General features: G+C 43.9%; 1 protein-coding gene across 3 annotated transcripts in view; it reads right to left on the minus strand.

Annotated features, from left to right (window-relative positions):
• ZNF287 (zinc finger protein 287) overlaps positions 1-5220 on the minus strand; it is a 19366-nt gene extending 14146 nt beyond the window's left edge. Inside the window, exons 1-3 of one of the 3 annotated variants that reach the window (XM_025362469.1) lie at positions 4960-5220; positions 3335-3935; positions 2538-2635 (exon numbers count right to left, since the gene is read on the minus strand). In XM_025362469.1, coding sequence (XP_025218254.1) covers positions 2538-2635; positions 3335-3737 — 501 coding nt within the window. In that variant the 5' untranslated portion in view covers positions 3738-3935; positions 4960-5220. Of the gene's footprint in view, positions 1-2537; positions 2636-3334; positions 3936-4757 lie in introns of all 3 variants that reach the window. The other 2 variants (XM_025362470.1, XM_025362471.1) reach the window with 2 other exon arrangements.
• Positions 5221-17669: the final 12449 nt, after the last annotated feature.

The raw sequence follows: 17669 nt of genomic DNA on the forward strand, positions 1-17669 counted from the left end.
AAAAAAAAAAAAAAAAAAAAAAAAAAAAAAAGAAAATAGATCAGAATTTATTTTCACTTGGCACTCGTGCATGCATTGGTGGCAGCTCCATTTTACAAAGAAAAAGTTTATTAATATTTTAAAAAGAGACAGGGTCCACTCTGTTGCATGTGCTGGACTAGTGCATGCATTGGTGGCAGCTCCATTTTTAAAAGGAAAAGGTTTATTATTATTATTTTTTTAAAGAGACAGGGTCTCGCCTGGTCACCTGGGCTGGAGTGCAATGGTCCAACCATTGTTCACTGCAGCCCCGAACTCCTGGGCAGAAGTGATCCCCTCACCTCACCCTCCCGAGTAGATGGGACTACAGGCACACACCACCACAGTTGGCTAATTTTTAAATTGTTTTGTAGAGATGGGGTTTTGCTATGCTGCCCAGGCTGGTCTCAAACTCCTGAACTCAAGCGATCCTTCACCTCAGCTCCCCAAAGTGTTGAGATTACAGAAGTGATCCACCATGCCTGACTTGAGTTTTAAATTTTAAACACAGATGACACAGAGTTGAATGGTTTTGCTTTTCAAGCTATGCTTTAAGAATAAATCCAACATATTACAATTAAAATGTTAAGATATTTTTATGTGTTCTATAGTTAAATTCAGTCTTTCTTTTAAAAAATGTAACAGATACCAATAATCACAGTGTTGAACTGCTGCACTGTTAAATACATTTCACAATCTGGTAAGGTTAGTGCCTTTCTTGTTTGCTCTTCTTTTGTTAAAAAGATAGTATTATCTTACATGTTTCTTTTTTATTTATTTATTTTTGAGACAGAGTCTTGCTCTGTTGCCCAGGCTGGAGTGCAGTGACCTCCCGAGTAGCTGGGATTACAGGCGCATGCCACCGTGCCCAGCTAATTTTTGTATTTTTAGTAGAGACAGGGTTTTGCCATGTTGGCCAGGCTGGTCTCCAAACTCCTGACCTCAGGTGATCCAGCTGCCTCCGCCTCCCAAAGTGCTGGGATGACAGGTGTGAGCCACTGCGCCTGGCCATGTGTTTATTTTTGCATATAATTGTATCTTTAAAAAATAATATTGGAGGCTAGGTGCAGTGGCTCATACCTATAATCCCAACACTTTGGGAAGCCAAGGCAGGAGGATCACTTTGAGGCCAGAAGTTTAAGACCAGCCTGGGCAATTTAGTGAGATCCTATCTCTTAAAAATTTTTTTCTTTTAAATTATATTGGGATTTAAAACTTGTATTAAGTTTATAACTTAGGGAGAACTGGTGACTTTATAATATTTAAGGTTTCTTTCATGTTCCACAAAATTAATATTTAGACATGAAAGTACTGCAATATTTATACTATGCTTAGTTTTAGATATTTTAAATTTTTTTGGGGGGGTGTGATACTGGAAGCATTTTTTTCATTTTATCATTTATCTCATTTTTATGTGTATATGTTGATATATATGTATGTATATATGTGATTAATTTTTGCATGTCATTTTCTGTAGTCATTTTATCCAGTTTTTCTATTAGTGTTTCTAACAGTTTTTCCCTTGATTTTGTTAGGTTTTCCAGGTAAATGTTCACATCATCAATGAATAATCATTTTAACTTGGTTACCAAAGGCTTTCCAATTTCAGAAAGACCAGTTATATTTTTACAGTAAATCTTTCTCTTAAGGTGGCTTGAGTTACTATTCTTTAAAATAATACAGACTCATGGCCGGGCACGGTGGCTCACACCTGTAATCCCAGCACGTTGGGAGGTCAACGCGGGTGGATCACCTGAGGTCAGGAGTTCAAGACCAGCATGGCCAACATGGCGAATCCCTGTCTCTACTAAAATACAAAAATACAAAATACAAAAATTAGGCAGGCATGTTGGCGCGCACCTGTAACCCCAGCTACTCCAGAGGCTGTGGCATGAGAATCACTTGAACCCAGGAGGTAGAGGTTGCAGTGGACCAAGATCGCACCACTGCACTTCAGCCTGGGCAACAAAGTGCGATTCTGTCTCAAAAAATATACATAAATTCATGATCAACAATAATATGACAGAATGCATGGCCTTTAACTACTTGTTAATGAGGAAAAATAATAGTAACAATCATCTATTAATTGTTTAATCCAGGCTAACTACAAGTCTCATAATATTTAATACTCACAATCTAAGAGGTAAATGCTATTTATGAGAGTAGAATAACTCAGGCTAAGAGAGGTTAAGTATCTTGTCCCAAATTGCAGTTCCAGTGGTAGAGCCAGGAACCAAAACCTAAATCCATCTGGCTGTGGAGGTCAATCCTGTATCCTCTATGTGATATTGCTGACAAAGTCAAAGTAAGGAAAGACATATGGGAAGGGAAGGGAATGGAAGCCCCTTTTCTTTATAGTACATTCACCTACCTTAACAGACCAAGATAACATAGGAGAGAAACTGGAGCTTAAGTCCTTGATAGAGCTTCTGGGGGCACAGTAGTTATAGGGCCAGGTCAGAAAATGTCCTCACACACTAAGAAGGCATCTTAAAATCAGAAAACACAGTCACACTCACTTTGGTCACCAAGTCATTTAGCCATCCTGCCTGGAAAGCATGTTTTCCTCTGGGGTCTTCCTCTGGGGTATCTTGGGAAAGGGTAGAGTTTTGAGGAGCTAGAGAAGAGAAAGAGGTCATGAGGGAGATTAGTCCTTTTTGAATAGACTAGGAAACCCCTCACCAAATAGATGCCTACACTTTCTTAAATTGAGAAGTAAGAAGGAAATCAAAAACAGCACTCCTACTTCAAAGCATCAGACGAAAGGGCCAATGACTTGTCCTAAGACATCAAAACACACTTCAAAAACAAGCTTGCTCTAAAAATCTTAAAGAGTATGAACAAAATTCACATTTTAACTAAATCCTTACAGAATATTAATTTTGTGAGTTATCTCTTAATAAGGGAATGTTCTCTAGACCCTTTCTTCCTTTTTTGGAAGTATTTTATTGTAAAATTCAATTCACAAAGCAAATGATTAGTAGAATGGTGCAAACCTCTGCAGGTACTTTCTGAGGGCTCACACAGTGGTAATTTGGTTGTGTCTGGTCATTCTTTCAAGACATTTTTCCTGGGGGTTTAGATAATGTGTGTTTGCTCCCAAGCAATCTGGAAGGAGAACACCATGGATGGAGCTCATGTTAAAGCCTTGTTCTCACTCACTAACCTTTGTTCTCCCCAATTTCTTTCTTTTTAAAAAATGCATCCTGGACCTCTCAGTGTTCTCCCCAATTTCTTTAAAGGAGCTGCTCAGATGTGCTAGTTGTCTTCTTTAACCACCCAGGGATTCCTCCCCTCTCTGCTCTATGATTCTCACCTTCCTCTTCTAGAATCTGAGTCAAATCCTCCACCAGAGTCACTGCTTCCTCGCTGCTCTCTGGATACTGGGACTTTACCCAAGTCCTAACCTCACCAGGCAGGATGGTCAGGAATTGCTCCAGCACCAACAGCTCCAAAATTTGTTCCTTTGAGTGAATCTCAGGTCTCAGCCACTTAAGGCAGAGCTCTCGGAGTTGACTCAATGCCTTTCGAGGACCAGCCAGGTCTGGGTATGGAAAATTCCTAAAATTCTGTCGACAGGTCTCAGTGTCACGCAAGAATCTCGAAGTAAGGATTTCCTTCTCAACATTGTAGGGTCCACTCTGAGCCTTGTCTGACTTCCACCTTAGAAGGATTTGGGAACGTGAAGAATTGTTCATCCTCTTGCTTGAGGCTAACATTGCTACAGACAGGAGAGTCAATCTGGCAATATCCTTTATTTCTCCAGTAGTGAGCCAACTGCTTGAAGTCTCATGCTAGAGTCACAAGGACACTATATCAAAGGCTGCTGCAGCCGAGGGCAGAACAGAATCAAGGAAGAGTTAGCAGCCTTAGTGACAAATTCTGAGCCCAGAACTTGCAGGGATGGATAAAAGACCCTGAAACACAAGCATGGACCACAAGGTCAAGAATCCCTGGTGTACTCTACTATACATATACACACACAGAAACAGACTCGCAGTGTGCATAGATGAACACGCGTAGCTTTACCTTGTCTTCCTCCCCTATATCCTTAGACTTGTAAGGGAACTGCAATCTGCTTGGGGTTGGTGGGGGATGGAGCTGCTATTAAAAAGGTAGTGTCAGAGGCAATGACTCAAAGAATCTAAGCAAAACAACAGATTAAACCTCTAACCTGTTGAAACAAAAATTAAACATTTTTATAGAGAAAATAGTTTCACTATTTTAGTCACTGATGTTACAGAAGCTGTAATGACTGAACTGGCTCTCAACAACAACAGAGCGAATCTGTTACTTGGAAGAAACGAGGAGAATTTCTTCTTAATACAGTGCTCAAGGTTCCCAAGGGAACTGTCAGGGGAAAGGGCGAGCCATTTCTCTGCTTTGCATGTTAATGCCAGCCGATTCTAGCCTTTGACTATCAGAGGGCTGGGAAGACCAGCGGGTTGGACTGGAAAAGAGTGAAGAGGTTGGTGTGACTTGAAGTCCTTTAAGTGCTTCTACAGGAGACAGTTCTTTAAGGATATATTCGAAACAAGGATTCTCGAAGGAAACCTTAGAACCGGCCTGATCTGGAGGAGAACCGACACCACCTGTCCCCAGGCTCCAGCTCCGAGCCCTGCTCAGGCACAGTCGTGCCGCCAAACACAACTGTTTACAAGGCCCTGCAGAGAAGATGCGACAGCCTTGCCTTGCCTCCTGTCGCCTCCCCTTCCCGGCCAAGTCCCTCTGCCTCTTACTCCTCTTCAGCCGCAGGGTCGAGGGCGAGGGCAGCGGGGGAATCGGGGACCCTGCGACGCGCAACGCTGGGATTGGGCCCACAGCAGCCTCCACCCCGTCTTTGCCCTCCCGCAGGCCACGAGCACGGGAGTCCGCGCGTGGACGGGCTCGGGCTGTCACTGACCGCGCGGACACTCGCGCGCTGCGCCCGGACATCAATACCTGTCGCTGGGACCCGGCCGACGGGCAGCCGTAGCGGCCCTAAGGCCACAGGCAACAATGGCGACGCTGGCACAGGCGCCTGCGTGGCGGGCTCAGTACTGAGCGGCAGCGGGTCCTCGGGCTCCGCCAGTTCCCTTCCCTGCAAAGCACAGAGTGTCCCGGCCAGGAGCTGCACGTTCCAGCCCGGTCCTGAGAAGCCCGGCCCAGAAGCCTCGGCGCCTCTGCTTCGCCGCGACCTCGCCTCGGCGTCACTGCGCATGTGCACCAGGAGAACGCTGCGCGCCCGCAGAGCCAATCGGAGCCCGAGTTTCGGCCTCCCCCTCCCGCGCCTCTGGCCCTGGACCTGTCTCCATGGCAACCTCCTCCACCCATCGCTCTGACTTGCTTGTCAGCCTGCGAGGTTCCGAAGGGAACTTCAAAGTTTCTCCGGGCAGACGCAGGTCTGGTAGACGTCTTAAGAGGCCAGGGAGGTGCCAGTAGCTGGAGGAGCGCAGGGAGTTGAAGCCCCGCGCCAATTACCCAGAGAAAACCGGGTGCCAGATTTCCTAGAGGAAGAATGGGCAGGGAAGATGTGGGTCTGAAGGCAGAAAGACTTAACGTGCGGTTTCGGGCTTTACTGTGCATACATATTAACTGCTAAAGGTTCTCACTTCCTCCTCAGGAATTTGATTCTGAGACTTTCAGATTGGGGGAAAAAACCCATGTTATTTCTTTCTTTTCTTTTTTCTTTTGAGACGGAGTCTCGCTCTGTCCGCCAGGCTGGAGTGCAATGGTGCGAGCTTGGCTCACTGCAACCTCCGCCTCCTGGGCTCAAGCGATTCTCCTGTTTCAGCCTCCCGAGTAGCTGTTATTTCTAAGAGACACAAACAAAAATACATAAAACACTAAAAATAAAATGACAGAAAACCATATTCAAGGTGTTCCCGTTATCTACTGTTCTATTAACAAACCACCCCAAAACTTAGTGGTTTTGAAGAACAATCACCTTATTATGCTCATAAATTTCGTGATGAGGAATTTAAAAGGGGAACTGAGTGGGTGGGCCTTTGCCTCATTATGTGTGTAGCCTCCGTTGGGATGATTTGATGGCTGGGAGGGACCGCTTCCAACATGGCTTTTCCACTCACATGTCTACTGCTTGGGAGGAGTTGGGCTAAAATATGAGCTTGGCTTGTATTTGACCAGAGAGCCTCAATGTGGTCTCTCCAGTATAAAGGACTGAGGCGGCTGGACTTATTACATGGTGGCTCTGGGCTCTAAGAGTGAGCATTGCAGTAAACAAGAGAGAAGTGCCATGGCCAATTATAACATGGCTTTGGAAGTCACCTAGCACCAATTCTGTCAGACTCTTGGTCAAAGCAGTCACAAACCTACACAGAACCAAATGGAAGCAGAATCCTGTGGGGCTGGGGGAGGACTGTCAAAGAGTCTTAATATCACCACACCAGGAAAATTTTAACAAAAAGAACGTTGGGCCGGGCACGGTGGCTCACGCCTGTAATCCCAGCACTTTGGGAGGCCGAGGCGGGTGGATCACCTGAAGTCAGGAGTTTGAGACCAGCCTGGCCAACATGGTGAAACCCCGTCTCTACTAAAAGTACAAAAATTAACCTGGCATGGTGGCGCACGCCTGTAATCCCAGCTACCTCGGAGGCTGAGGCAGGAGGATCGCTTGAACTCGGGAAGCGGAGGTTGCAGTGAGCCGACATCGTGCCACTGCACTCCATGTACTCCAGCCTGGGTGACAAGAGCCCGACTCCATCTCAAAAAAAAAAAAAAAGAAAAAAAAAGAAACTTGGGGAGTGTGATGGTCTTTTGATGTGTCAACTTGACTAGGCTACAAGTCTCTTGCTATTCAAGTAAACACGAATCTAGGTGTTGCTGTAAAAGCATTTTGTAGATGAGATTGAAGCCCATGAACCCAGTTGGACTAAGTAGTATGGGAGATTATCCTCGATAATTTGGGTGGGCCTGATTCAATCAGTTAAAAGGTCTTCAAAAAAGAACTGAGGTTTCCCTGATGCAGAAGAAACTCCATCAGCATACCACAGCTTCCAGCCTGCCCTTCCTGATGGGGTGCTCTTATGGACTTTGGACTCGTCTAGTCACCCCCTCAATCGAGTAAGCCAACTCCTTGCCACAAGTATCTTAAATATCTACTGGTTCTGCTTTTCTGGTTGAACCCTGACTGATACACATAATGATTCTAATATCTGATAAGCTAGAACTTGAGAAGATCACAAGGGAATAAATAAGAGTGTTTGATGGAAAAGACATATTTATCATAAATATACAGTATGTCCCTAACAATAGGCCTCAAAATCATGATGTTGGGAGGAAAACATAACCAACAACTGAAGCTGGAAATTTAATACACCCTGTAGTGCACACTGTGGTGCTGCCGGGATCCTCCTTCAGGGTTGAGGCATCCATCCCCGCAGCTGCTGGGTGAGTGGCTGCTGATGGCTCACAGCTAAATACGTCCTTGGGAGTTGTCCTAACTGCAGGGGGCTGCCTCTCACAAGTCACATCTTCTCCCTGGGGGAAGTCCATATCCAAAGACTGCTCAGTGCAGGCCTCAAAGACCTGGCCCCCTGTCTTCAACTTGCAGCCTCTATAAAGGGCCATCTTGGCTTAAGAGTTCCCTGTGAGACCAACTGAGGCCTCTGTTGCAATCACACAGCATTTAAACCTATTACTCTGTCCAATTCTTATATCACTCCTGTGCAGGCATTTTTCTAGAGAACACTACCCAGTAATTACCTTGTATACAATTCTCCATCTCAGAATCTATTTTTAGGGAATCTGCCCTGCACCAGTGGGTACCAGCAGTTGTTCCAAGAACACAAACTCTAAAATGGAATCTTTTTCTTTTTGAGGCGGAGTCTTGCTCTGTTGTCCAGGCTGGAGTGTAGTGGTGCAATCTTGGCTTACTGCAACCTTCGCCTCCTGGGTTCAAGCAATTCTCCCTGCCTCAGCCTTCCAAGTGGCTGGGATTACAGTCACCCGCCACCACACCCGGCTAATTTTTGTATTTTTTAGTAGACACTGGGTTTCGCCATGTTGTCCAGGCTGGTCTTGAACTCCTGACCTCAGGTGATCTGCCCACCTTGGCCTCCCAAAGTGCTGGGATTAGAGGCATGAGCCATATAGTGGAGTTTTGAAACTGAGTTACCTGCCACCTTGCTGATAATGAGGGAGGGCCTTATGACTTGTGATTGGCAGAGTAATGATAACATATGTCAGGTTGTAGCAATATGATTGTTAAAATTGTCAGTGGTGTTGAACTGGGGTGGAATATTGACAGAAGGGAATGCACTGGTGGGTGCTATATCTCAGATCTTTATAACGCTGAGGGAAGTGGTAATTCTAGAGATGATGGAATTGAATGGCTATTACCGGGAGCTATTGACAATGAAAGGCTGATGGTGATTAGTGACAAATTTAAGGGAAAATGTGAGCATCAGAAGATTTCTCGAAGCCTTATAGCAAAACAGCTGAGAATCAGGCCCTAACTTCAGCTAAGACTGAATTCTAAATCCCAGCAAGTTTGCTATGCCAAGGTCAGGATCCTGCTGGGAAAGAAGAACTCTGAGATTTGGGATGGAAACATTTTGATTTATGCACGCAAACACCTTCAAACACCAATCACTCTGAATTTCTTGGGCTTGCTAAAGTGGCCCACTCCTCCAAGTCTAAAGCTAGGACTCTGCCTTGGGATCTACCTACCTTTTCCTCTCCCTACCCCATCCACTAAACCAATAACTAGAATTAAGTCACCAAAAAACCCAACAGGGGAAATTCTGGGCATGATAACAGAGGAAAAGAACCATCCGCTGAAGTTACTACAGGCCCTAGTTTATATGTATATGTAGGAACCAGGACAGTATGTATGAGACTAGACCCTGAGGATGCTGGATCAAGAAGGTAGAACATATATTTGAGTGCCAGAGAGTTTATTGAAAAGGAGCACACTCCTGGCTGGGCAGAGTGGCTCATGCCTATAATCCAAGCACTTTGGGAGACTGAGGCAGGTGGCTCACCTGAGGTCAGGAGTTTAAGGCCAGCCTGGCCAGCATGTTGAAACCCCATCTCTCCTAGAAATACAAAAAATTAGCCAGGCGTAGCGGCGGGCACCTGTAATCCCAGCGACTCAGGAGGCTGAGGTAGGAGAATCACTTGAACCCAGGAGGTGCAGGTTGCATGAGCCGAGATCGCACCGTTGCACTCCAGCCTGGGTAACAAGAGCGAAATTCTGTCTTAAGAAAAAAGAAAAAAGAAAAGAAAAGAAAAGAAAGCACACTCTTGTGATACAGGATTTAAACACTCTGACAAGGATGCCCGTAGATGGGGATTAGAGAAATACATGGCTCATGTTAAGCAGAAAATGTCAGAATTGCTTGACAAAAGGTAAAATAAGAAGTTAAAAGGCTCAGGGAACTGGGCATACTAGAATAGGTAGAGTATGTAAGGCTGCAATACTTACCAGCTGTCTATGTTTCATTGGAAAGTCTGGAAGATCATCTGCTGCGATAAAGAATGTGCTAGAAAGAGGCACCAGCATCATCGAGAAACTCTGTGGTAGCTGTCCTCTGTAGGCTCAGGCTGACGGTAGGGGATTTTTACAAGACTGGGGCTCCCTGAGGATGGCTCCAGAAACAAGGTGAGCTCAATTCACATAATGAGCAATAAGATTAAAGTGGAAGATGGGGAGAGGGAAAGGGAAGAGGTGCTTCAGAGATCTTTCAAGGAGATTAATAGAACATGGTGTCTCTAAAGACAAGAAATATGGGCAAACAACAGGGGAAGTAATCAGTCTGTACAGTCAAGTGAAATAAAGGATGGAGAATCAAGAAACTGAGCCTGATAAAATGTAATGATCACTGCCATTTTCAGACCCAGAACCCATGACTGAAGAAGCCAGATCTTCAGAAGTCAGGACCCTCTCTCATCACCATGAATATATGTGGTAATGATTTTCCCAGCCCCCTCCCACCCAAAGGGACCTATGGCCATTTACTCAGGTACACAGGGAAAAAGGGAGTATCCAGAAGTTTCAAGGCTGCTGGATAAAGGTTTGGGCGCTGTGGCTCACACCCGTAATCCCAGCACTTTGAGAGGCTGAGGCAGGCGGATCACGAGGTGAGGAGATCAAGACCATCCTGCCTAACATGGTGAAACCTCGTCTCTACTAAAAATACAAAAAATTAGCCGGGCGTGGGGGCGGGCGCCTGTAGTCACAGCTACTCAGGAGGCTGAGGCAGGAGAATGGCATGATGCTGGGAGGCAGAACTTGTAGTGAGCCGAGATCGCACCACTGCACTCCAGCCTGGGCGATAGAGTGAGACTCTGTCTCAAAAAAAAAAAAAAGGTTCTGAGTTGACGTTCATACTTCGGGACGTGAGGCAACATCATGATGACCTCTATATTAGAATGGAGGAGTGTGGGAGCCAGGTGGTCCATGAAAGTCTGTCTCATGGCAGACTCACAGGATTCATTGCCCCATTCAGTGGTAATTTCCCAAGACCCTGAATGTATAACTGGAATGGATGTACTTATTGTTGGCAAACCAAATTAGTTCCTTGGCCTATAGAGTAAGAGCTACCAAAAAGGCCAAATGGAATACTCTGAAACTACTTCCCTACCCCTTTCCTGGCCAAGACCTAAGTCAAAAAGTGTCACTTCCAGAGGGAATGGCAGAGATTCATGCCTCTCTTAATGACCTAAAAGGTACAAGGTGGCAGTCCTCATTATATCCCCATTTGATTCAACAGTTAGACCCTTCCCAAACCCATATGGATTATGAGGATGACAGTGGATTATTGTAAAAGACCAAACAAGAATTTTCTCCAATTGCTTTGTTAGAACAGACTGGGACATCCTCAATTACATGGCTTTGCTCTTGCAAGTGTGTTCATCTGCCAGGTGAGCAAGACATGGCAGGCAAGTTGGAGGCCTTGGTAAAATACAAGCACTACAGAGGGCGGAGATGGATCCTACACAATTTCAGGGGCCTGCTACAGCAGTAACATTTTAGAGGCATGCCAGCAATGCTCTCCAATATAGAGGGTGGGTTATTGTTTCACACTCCTACCTCTCTTTTCTTTTTGTTTTTTTTTTGAGACCAAGTCTCACTCTGTTACCCAGGCTGGAGTGCAATGGTGTGATCTCAGCTCACTGCAACCTCCACCTCCCGAGTTCAAGCGATTCTCCTGTCTCAGCCTCCCGAGTAGCTGGGACTACAGGTGTGTGCCACCACGCCTAGCTAATTTTTTGTATTTTTAGTAGAGACGTAGTTTCACTGTGTTAGCCAAGATGGGCTCGAACTCCTGACCTTGTGATCCGCCTGCTTCGGACTCCCAAAGTCCTGGGACTACAGGCATGAGCCACCGTGTCTGGCCCACACTCCTACCTCTTAAGAAGGAAGCACAATCTGGGTAAGACCTTTGGGTTTCTAAGGCGGAACATTTTAATTTGAGCAAGAATCGTGACATGGAATGCTGTCAGCTCTGAGTGGGGCACAGAGCAGGAAAAGGCTAGGCAGCAGGTCCAGGCTGTAGTTCAAGCAGCACTTCCACCTGGGCCATATGACCCAGCAGCCATTATAGCAGTAGAGGTATCTGGGCCGGAAAAGACACCATGTGGAGTTTATGGCGAGTCCCACCATGTGAATCACAATATAGACCCCCTGGATTATAGAATAGGTCTCGTCATCTTCAGCAGATAATTATATGCCATTCAAAAATCAGCTGGGTAAAGCACTTGACCATGGAACATCATGTAACCTCGACTAGACCTGTTTATCATGAGCTAGGTTCCACCAGATGCTTTAAGTCATGAGGTCAAGCAAGTCTAGCAGTAATTAATAAATAGAATGGAAGTGGTGTATGTGAGTTTGGACATGTTTTAATATAGGTATTACTATTATTTAAGTATAGTAAGTCCAATAGATCAGAAGATGACTGGCATTGAAAAGACAGTTTGTAATACAGATCCCAAGAGAAGGGGGTATTCCATGCCATGGGGATCCCCGTGAAGAAGCACTGGGTTGGTCAGGAGGCAGAGGGTGGGGAACTGTGGTCAAGAGCATTTACTGTGGTTTCCATCAGAAGGAATGATGAGGCATGGTAAGTGGATTCAGAATTGACTAGTTTGACTTTTTTTTTTTTTTTTTTTTTTGAGACTGAGTCTTGCTCTGTCACCCAGGCTGGAGTACAGTGGCACGATCTCAGCTTACTGCAACCTCCATCTCCTGGGTTCAAGCCATTCTCCTGCCTCAGCCTTCCCAGTAGCTGGGATTACAGGCACCCACCACCATGCCCAGCTAATTTTTATATTTTTAGTAGAGACAGGGTTTCACCATGTTGGCCAGGCTGGGCTCAAACAGGCTGGTCTCCCAAAGTATTGGGATTACAGGTATGAGACACTGCGCCTGGCCAGTTTGAATAATTTTAGTGCTCTCTGGGGCATAGGTCTGTGCACAATCGTCTGTTACTTAGGTGCAGTGTGGATGGAGGGAAGAAAAAGTGGGAGAGAGGAGTAATCCTTTTTATTTTTTTTTTGGTGCTGGAGTGATGAGAGCAGGGGGATAGTGGCCCAGAGATAAAGAAGGTGGCTGGGGGTGTGGGCTCTGGACTGATTGGTTTGCATTTGAGAACTGCACTCACAGGCAAATTGTTAATTATCTCCAGGAATCAGCTAACCGTGGTAAGGGCAGTCCCTCCACAGTCAGCAAGGCTTCAGATGTCAAAGCATCAGAATACAGAAAATAAAAGACATGGTTAACACAGGGCGCAAGCAGGACCAAAGTGCATAAGTAAGCTGCACAGGCAGATGGCCCAGCCTTTTATGGCATGATGACATGACGCTTTCCCTCAGTGCTCACCTGTGATGGTGGGGGAACCAGCTAATGGAGGAAGAAAAAGTCCAACCTTGGTTCATGGATGAGTTGGCCCAATATGTGGGTACCGGCTGAAAATGGACTGCTCCTACATCATAGCCCTATTTAGGAGTGGCCTTGAAAGAAACTGATGAGAGAATATCCTTCCAATGGACGGAGCTTCTGGTGAACACCTGGGCATTTATTTTATGTAGGAAGAGAAGTGGACAGAAGTAAGGATACACATGAACAAAGATGGCTGGCTTGGATGGTTGGTCAAGGGACTTAGAAGATTGAAGGACTGGAGGCAAAGAGGTCTGGGGGAAAATGCGAGTGGATAGAGCCATACTAGGGCGCATGAGTGTATCTTAGTCGGTTTTTAATGCTATAACTGAAAATCACAGAGTGCCTAATTTATAATGAACAGAACTTTATTGACTCATGGTTCTAGAGGCTTGGAAGTCCAATATCAAGAAGCCAGTATCTTGTGAGGGACTTCTTGCTGCATCATCCCATATCAGAAGCACAAAGGGGGAGAGAGGGAGTAAAAGGGGCTGAACTTCCCCTTTGATAACAAACCCACATTCATGATAATGGCATTAATCCATTCACTCTGCTCTCAAACCTAATCACTTCTCATTAGGCCTTACCTCCCAACACTGTTGATATTGGGGATTAATTTCCCAACATCATGCTTTTTGGGGGACACATTCAAACCATGGCAGGGTGTGACAATCTTTGTATTATATGTTAATGTTCATCAGAGAGGATCCACTATAGAAGAAGTATGAAACTACCAAGTAGACAGAAAGAATTGTCCAGTTGTCATCAGTCAATCTCTGCCATTAGCTACTCCAGTGCTGGTACAATGCATGATAGAGTACCCATGGGCTTCCATGCACAGGCATGGAGGCTGTGCATGGGTGGATGTCCATACGCTCCCATTCTCCAAGGCTGATCTAACTATTGATGCTTTGAACACCCAACCTACCAGCAAGAGAACAATGCTGAATGCCTGGTGCAGTATAATCACTGGAGGAGCCCATCAAGCTCGGTAGCAAGTTAATTACATAGGACACTTTCCACTCTGGAAGGATCAGAGATGGATCTTGACTGGAAAAGACACATGTTTGGGATTCGAGTTTATCTGTCCTATCTGCAAAGTCTTGGACAGCAGAACTCTCTAAGAGTTCCAACCCAGGGTTCCAGGTAACATTCCTGTTATCTGGAGGGTTTCAAAAGTCCAGCAATGGAGATCCCTAAACAAGAGAAAGACCATGATTTGAGTTCCAGTTCTGCTACATGCTCCTCATACGTTCTCAAAGGAATCATTTAATCACTGTCCCACCTCTGTTTTCTTCCCTTTTTTAATTTAAAATTTTTATTTTTAATTGACAAATCATAATTGTAAAATTTTATGGGGCACAAAACGATGCTTTGATATATGTATACATTGTGAAATGATTATATCAAGCTCATTAACATATACCTTATCTCACATATTTATCCTTTTTGTGTGTGTGGTGGAAATATTTAAAATATATTCTTTTAACAACTTGAAATATATAAGATGTTATTATTGTCTATGGTCACTGTGTTGCACAATAGATCTTGAAAACTTATTTCTCCTGTCTAACTGAAACTTTGTACCCTTTAGTCAACATCTCCCCATTCTCCACACACCCCCACCGCCAGCAACTGGAAGCCACCATTCTACTCTCTACTTCTATATGTTTGGCTTTTTTATATTCCACAAATAAGCGAGATCATGCAGTATTTGTCTTTCTGTGCCTGTCTTATTTCACTTAATGTAATGTCCTCCAGGTTCATCCATGTCGTTGCAAAGGACATAATTTCCCTCTTTCAAATGGATGAATAGTATTCTATTGTGTATATATACCACTTTTTTTTTTTTTTTTTCTTTTTTTACAGAGTCTCACTCTATCGCCAGGCTGGAGTGCAGTGGCGTGATCTCAGCTCACTGCAACCTCCACCTCCCAGGTTCAAGTGATTCTTCTGTCTCAGCCCCCCAAGTAGCTGGGACTACAGGTGCATGCCACCACGCCCAGCTAATTTTTGTATTTTTAGTACAGGTGGGGTTTCACCATGTTGGACGGTATGGTCTCAATCTCTTGACCTCCTGATTCACCTGCCTTGGCCTCCCAAAGTGTTGGGATTACAGGTGTGAGTGACCACGCCTGGCACATTTTCTTTATCCATTTATTTGTTGATAAACACTAAGGTTGATTCCCTATCTTGACTATAATGAATAATACGTCAATGACCATGGGAATGCAGGTATCTCTTCAACATGCTAATTTCAATTCTTTTGTATGTATAACCAGATGTGAGATTGCTGGATCATATGCTAATTCTAGTTTTGGTTTTTTGAGGAATCTCCATACTGTTTCCTATAATATCTTGGCTGTGCTAATTTACATTCCCACCAACAGTGTACAAGGGTTTCCTTTTCTTCACATCCTCACCAACATTTGCTATCTTTTGTCTTTTTTATCATCGCCATTCTAACAGGTATGAGGTGATATCTCATTGTGAATTTAGTTTGCATTTTCTTGATGATTAATGATGTTGAGCATATTTTCCCCAATCTGTCGGTCACTGGTACATCTTTTGAGAAATGTCTGTTCACATCCTTTGCCCATTTTTAAGTTTTGTTGTTGTTATTGTTTTCTTGCTATTGAGTTGTTTGAGTTCCTTATACATTTTGGATACCAACCCCTTATGAGATGTATCATTTGCAAATACTTTCTCCCACTCGGTGGGTTGTCTCTTCACTCTGTTAATTTTTTCCTTTGCTGTGCCGAGCTTTATAGTTTGATGTAACCCAATTTGTCTATTTTTGCTTTTGTTGTCTGTACCTTCTGGGTCATAGCCAAAAAAATCATTGCCAGGCCAATGTCATGGAACTTTTCTTCTAATAGCTTTACAGTTTTAGGTCTTACATTTAAGTCTTTAATCCACTTTGAGTTGATTTTTGTATATGGTATAAGATAAGGAGACCCCCATTTTCTAAACTGTAAATGAGGAGAGATTTACAGTTTAGAAAGATTTACAGTTTAGATTACAGCCTAATCTCACAGGTGTCTTAGGAAGACCAAATGGGATTCTGAAATCAAGCAGTTACGTTTCAGAGAGTGACAGAGTTGTAAAACCATCATTCTGCCACCATTATAGTAAAGACAGATCAGGCAATAATCATCCATGGATGTGAAACATTGGTGAGGTAGGAGGAAATTTTGTTGCAGAGCAGAATGTTTTCATGGACTTAAAGTGTTTCTCCACAGACAGCTTATTAGTTACAGGGAGGGAAACAGAAATAACCTAGAAATAACCTAGAAATCAGAGAAAACCTTGGTTGGTTGGTCAAAATTGATATTACCAGTATGAGACTGTCTTTGTATTGTTATAAAGTAATTTATAAAGAAAAGAGATTTATTTGGCTCACAGTTCTGTAGGCTGTACAATAAGCATGGCGCCAGCATCTGCTTCTGGTGAGGACCTCAGGCTGATTCCACAAATGGCAGAAGGGAAAGGAAGCTAACATGTGCAGAGATCACATGGCCAGAGAGGAAGTGAGAGAGAGAGGAGGAGGTGTCAGGCTCTCCTAAAAACCAGCTGTCATGAAAACTAATAAAGCCAGAACTCACTCCCCATCCCCTGCTCAGAGAAGGGACTAATCGACACTTAAGGGCTCTCCACCTCCCATTACTCCCCACCTTCAACACTGGGGATCAGATTTCAACATGACATTTGAAGGCATCAAATATCCAAATCATAGCAGCTACAGGCAGACATTCTGTGCCTCCAAGTGTGAAACCCTGAATAGGATACAAGATTACCTGGTATTTAAACCAAGAAAGAATAATCTGAATCTAATCTTGACAAAACATTACATAACTGTGGAATGTGCTTTTAAAATATTGGGAGAATGAGGAAACTGTAAACTAACAAAATGCAAGTATCAGACAGTAAATGGAAAGACTGAAAATATTCCAGACGAAAGGAGGTAAAGATACTTTGTAATTAAATGTGGTAACTGCCTTTAGGCTAGATCCTATAATTGAGGGGGTTAAAAAGGACATTTTGAGTCATTTGGAAAATTACAAAAGGGCAGTAGAATAGTTGAAAGTATCGTATCAAGATTAAAGTTATGGATGTTGATAACAGTATTGTGGTTATGTAAGAGAATATTTCAATTCTTTTTTTTTTTTTTTTTTTTTTTTTGAGACGGAGTCTCGCTCTGTCACCCAGGCTGGAGTGCAGTGGCATGATCTCGCCTTACTGCAAGCTCCACCTCCCGGGTTCACGCCATTCTCCTGCCTCAGCCTCCTGAGAATATTTCAATTCTTAGGAAAACCCCTCAGACGTATTATGTATTTAGGGGTAAATGGTCATAACATATGTAACTCAAATAATTCAGGGGAAAATATTATGTGTGTATATATATATGTGCGTGTGTGTGTGTGTGTATCTCCTAAGAAAGGAGACAAGAAGAGAGAGCAAGAGCATGAGCGAGTGACAGCGCACAAGCTATTAAGTGGCCATGAAAATGGAGAAAACATTAAATATATGTGAATCTAGGCAAGAAGTATATTGATATTCTTTGTACTGTTCTGATTCTTGCAAAGTCTACACTGCATAATATCTTTATAATGCATTCTTAGGTGCCTTAATTTTTTCCTTCTTTAAATTTTCCTGGGAAATAATTTCAATCTTATATTCAAAAAGGAAAAGTTAAACAATGAAAACAGACCAGGTGCAGTGGCTCACACCTGTAATCCCAGCACTCTGGGAGGCCGAGGCAGGCAGA

The sequence above is a fragment of the Theropithecus gelada genome, chromosome 16, assembly GCF_003255815.1.
Source record: "Theropithecus gelada isolate Dixy chromosome 16, Tgel_1.0, whole genome shotgun sequence".
Taxonomy (NCBI): domain Eukaryota; kingdom Metazoa; phylum Chordata; class Mammalia; order Primates; family Cercopithecidae; genus Theropithecus; species Theropithecus gelada.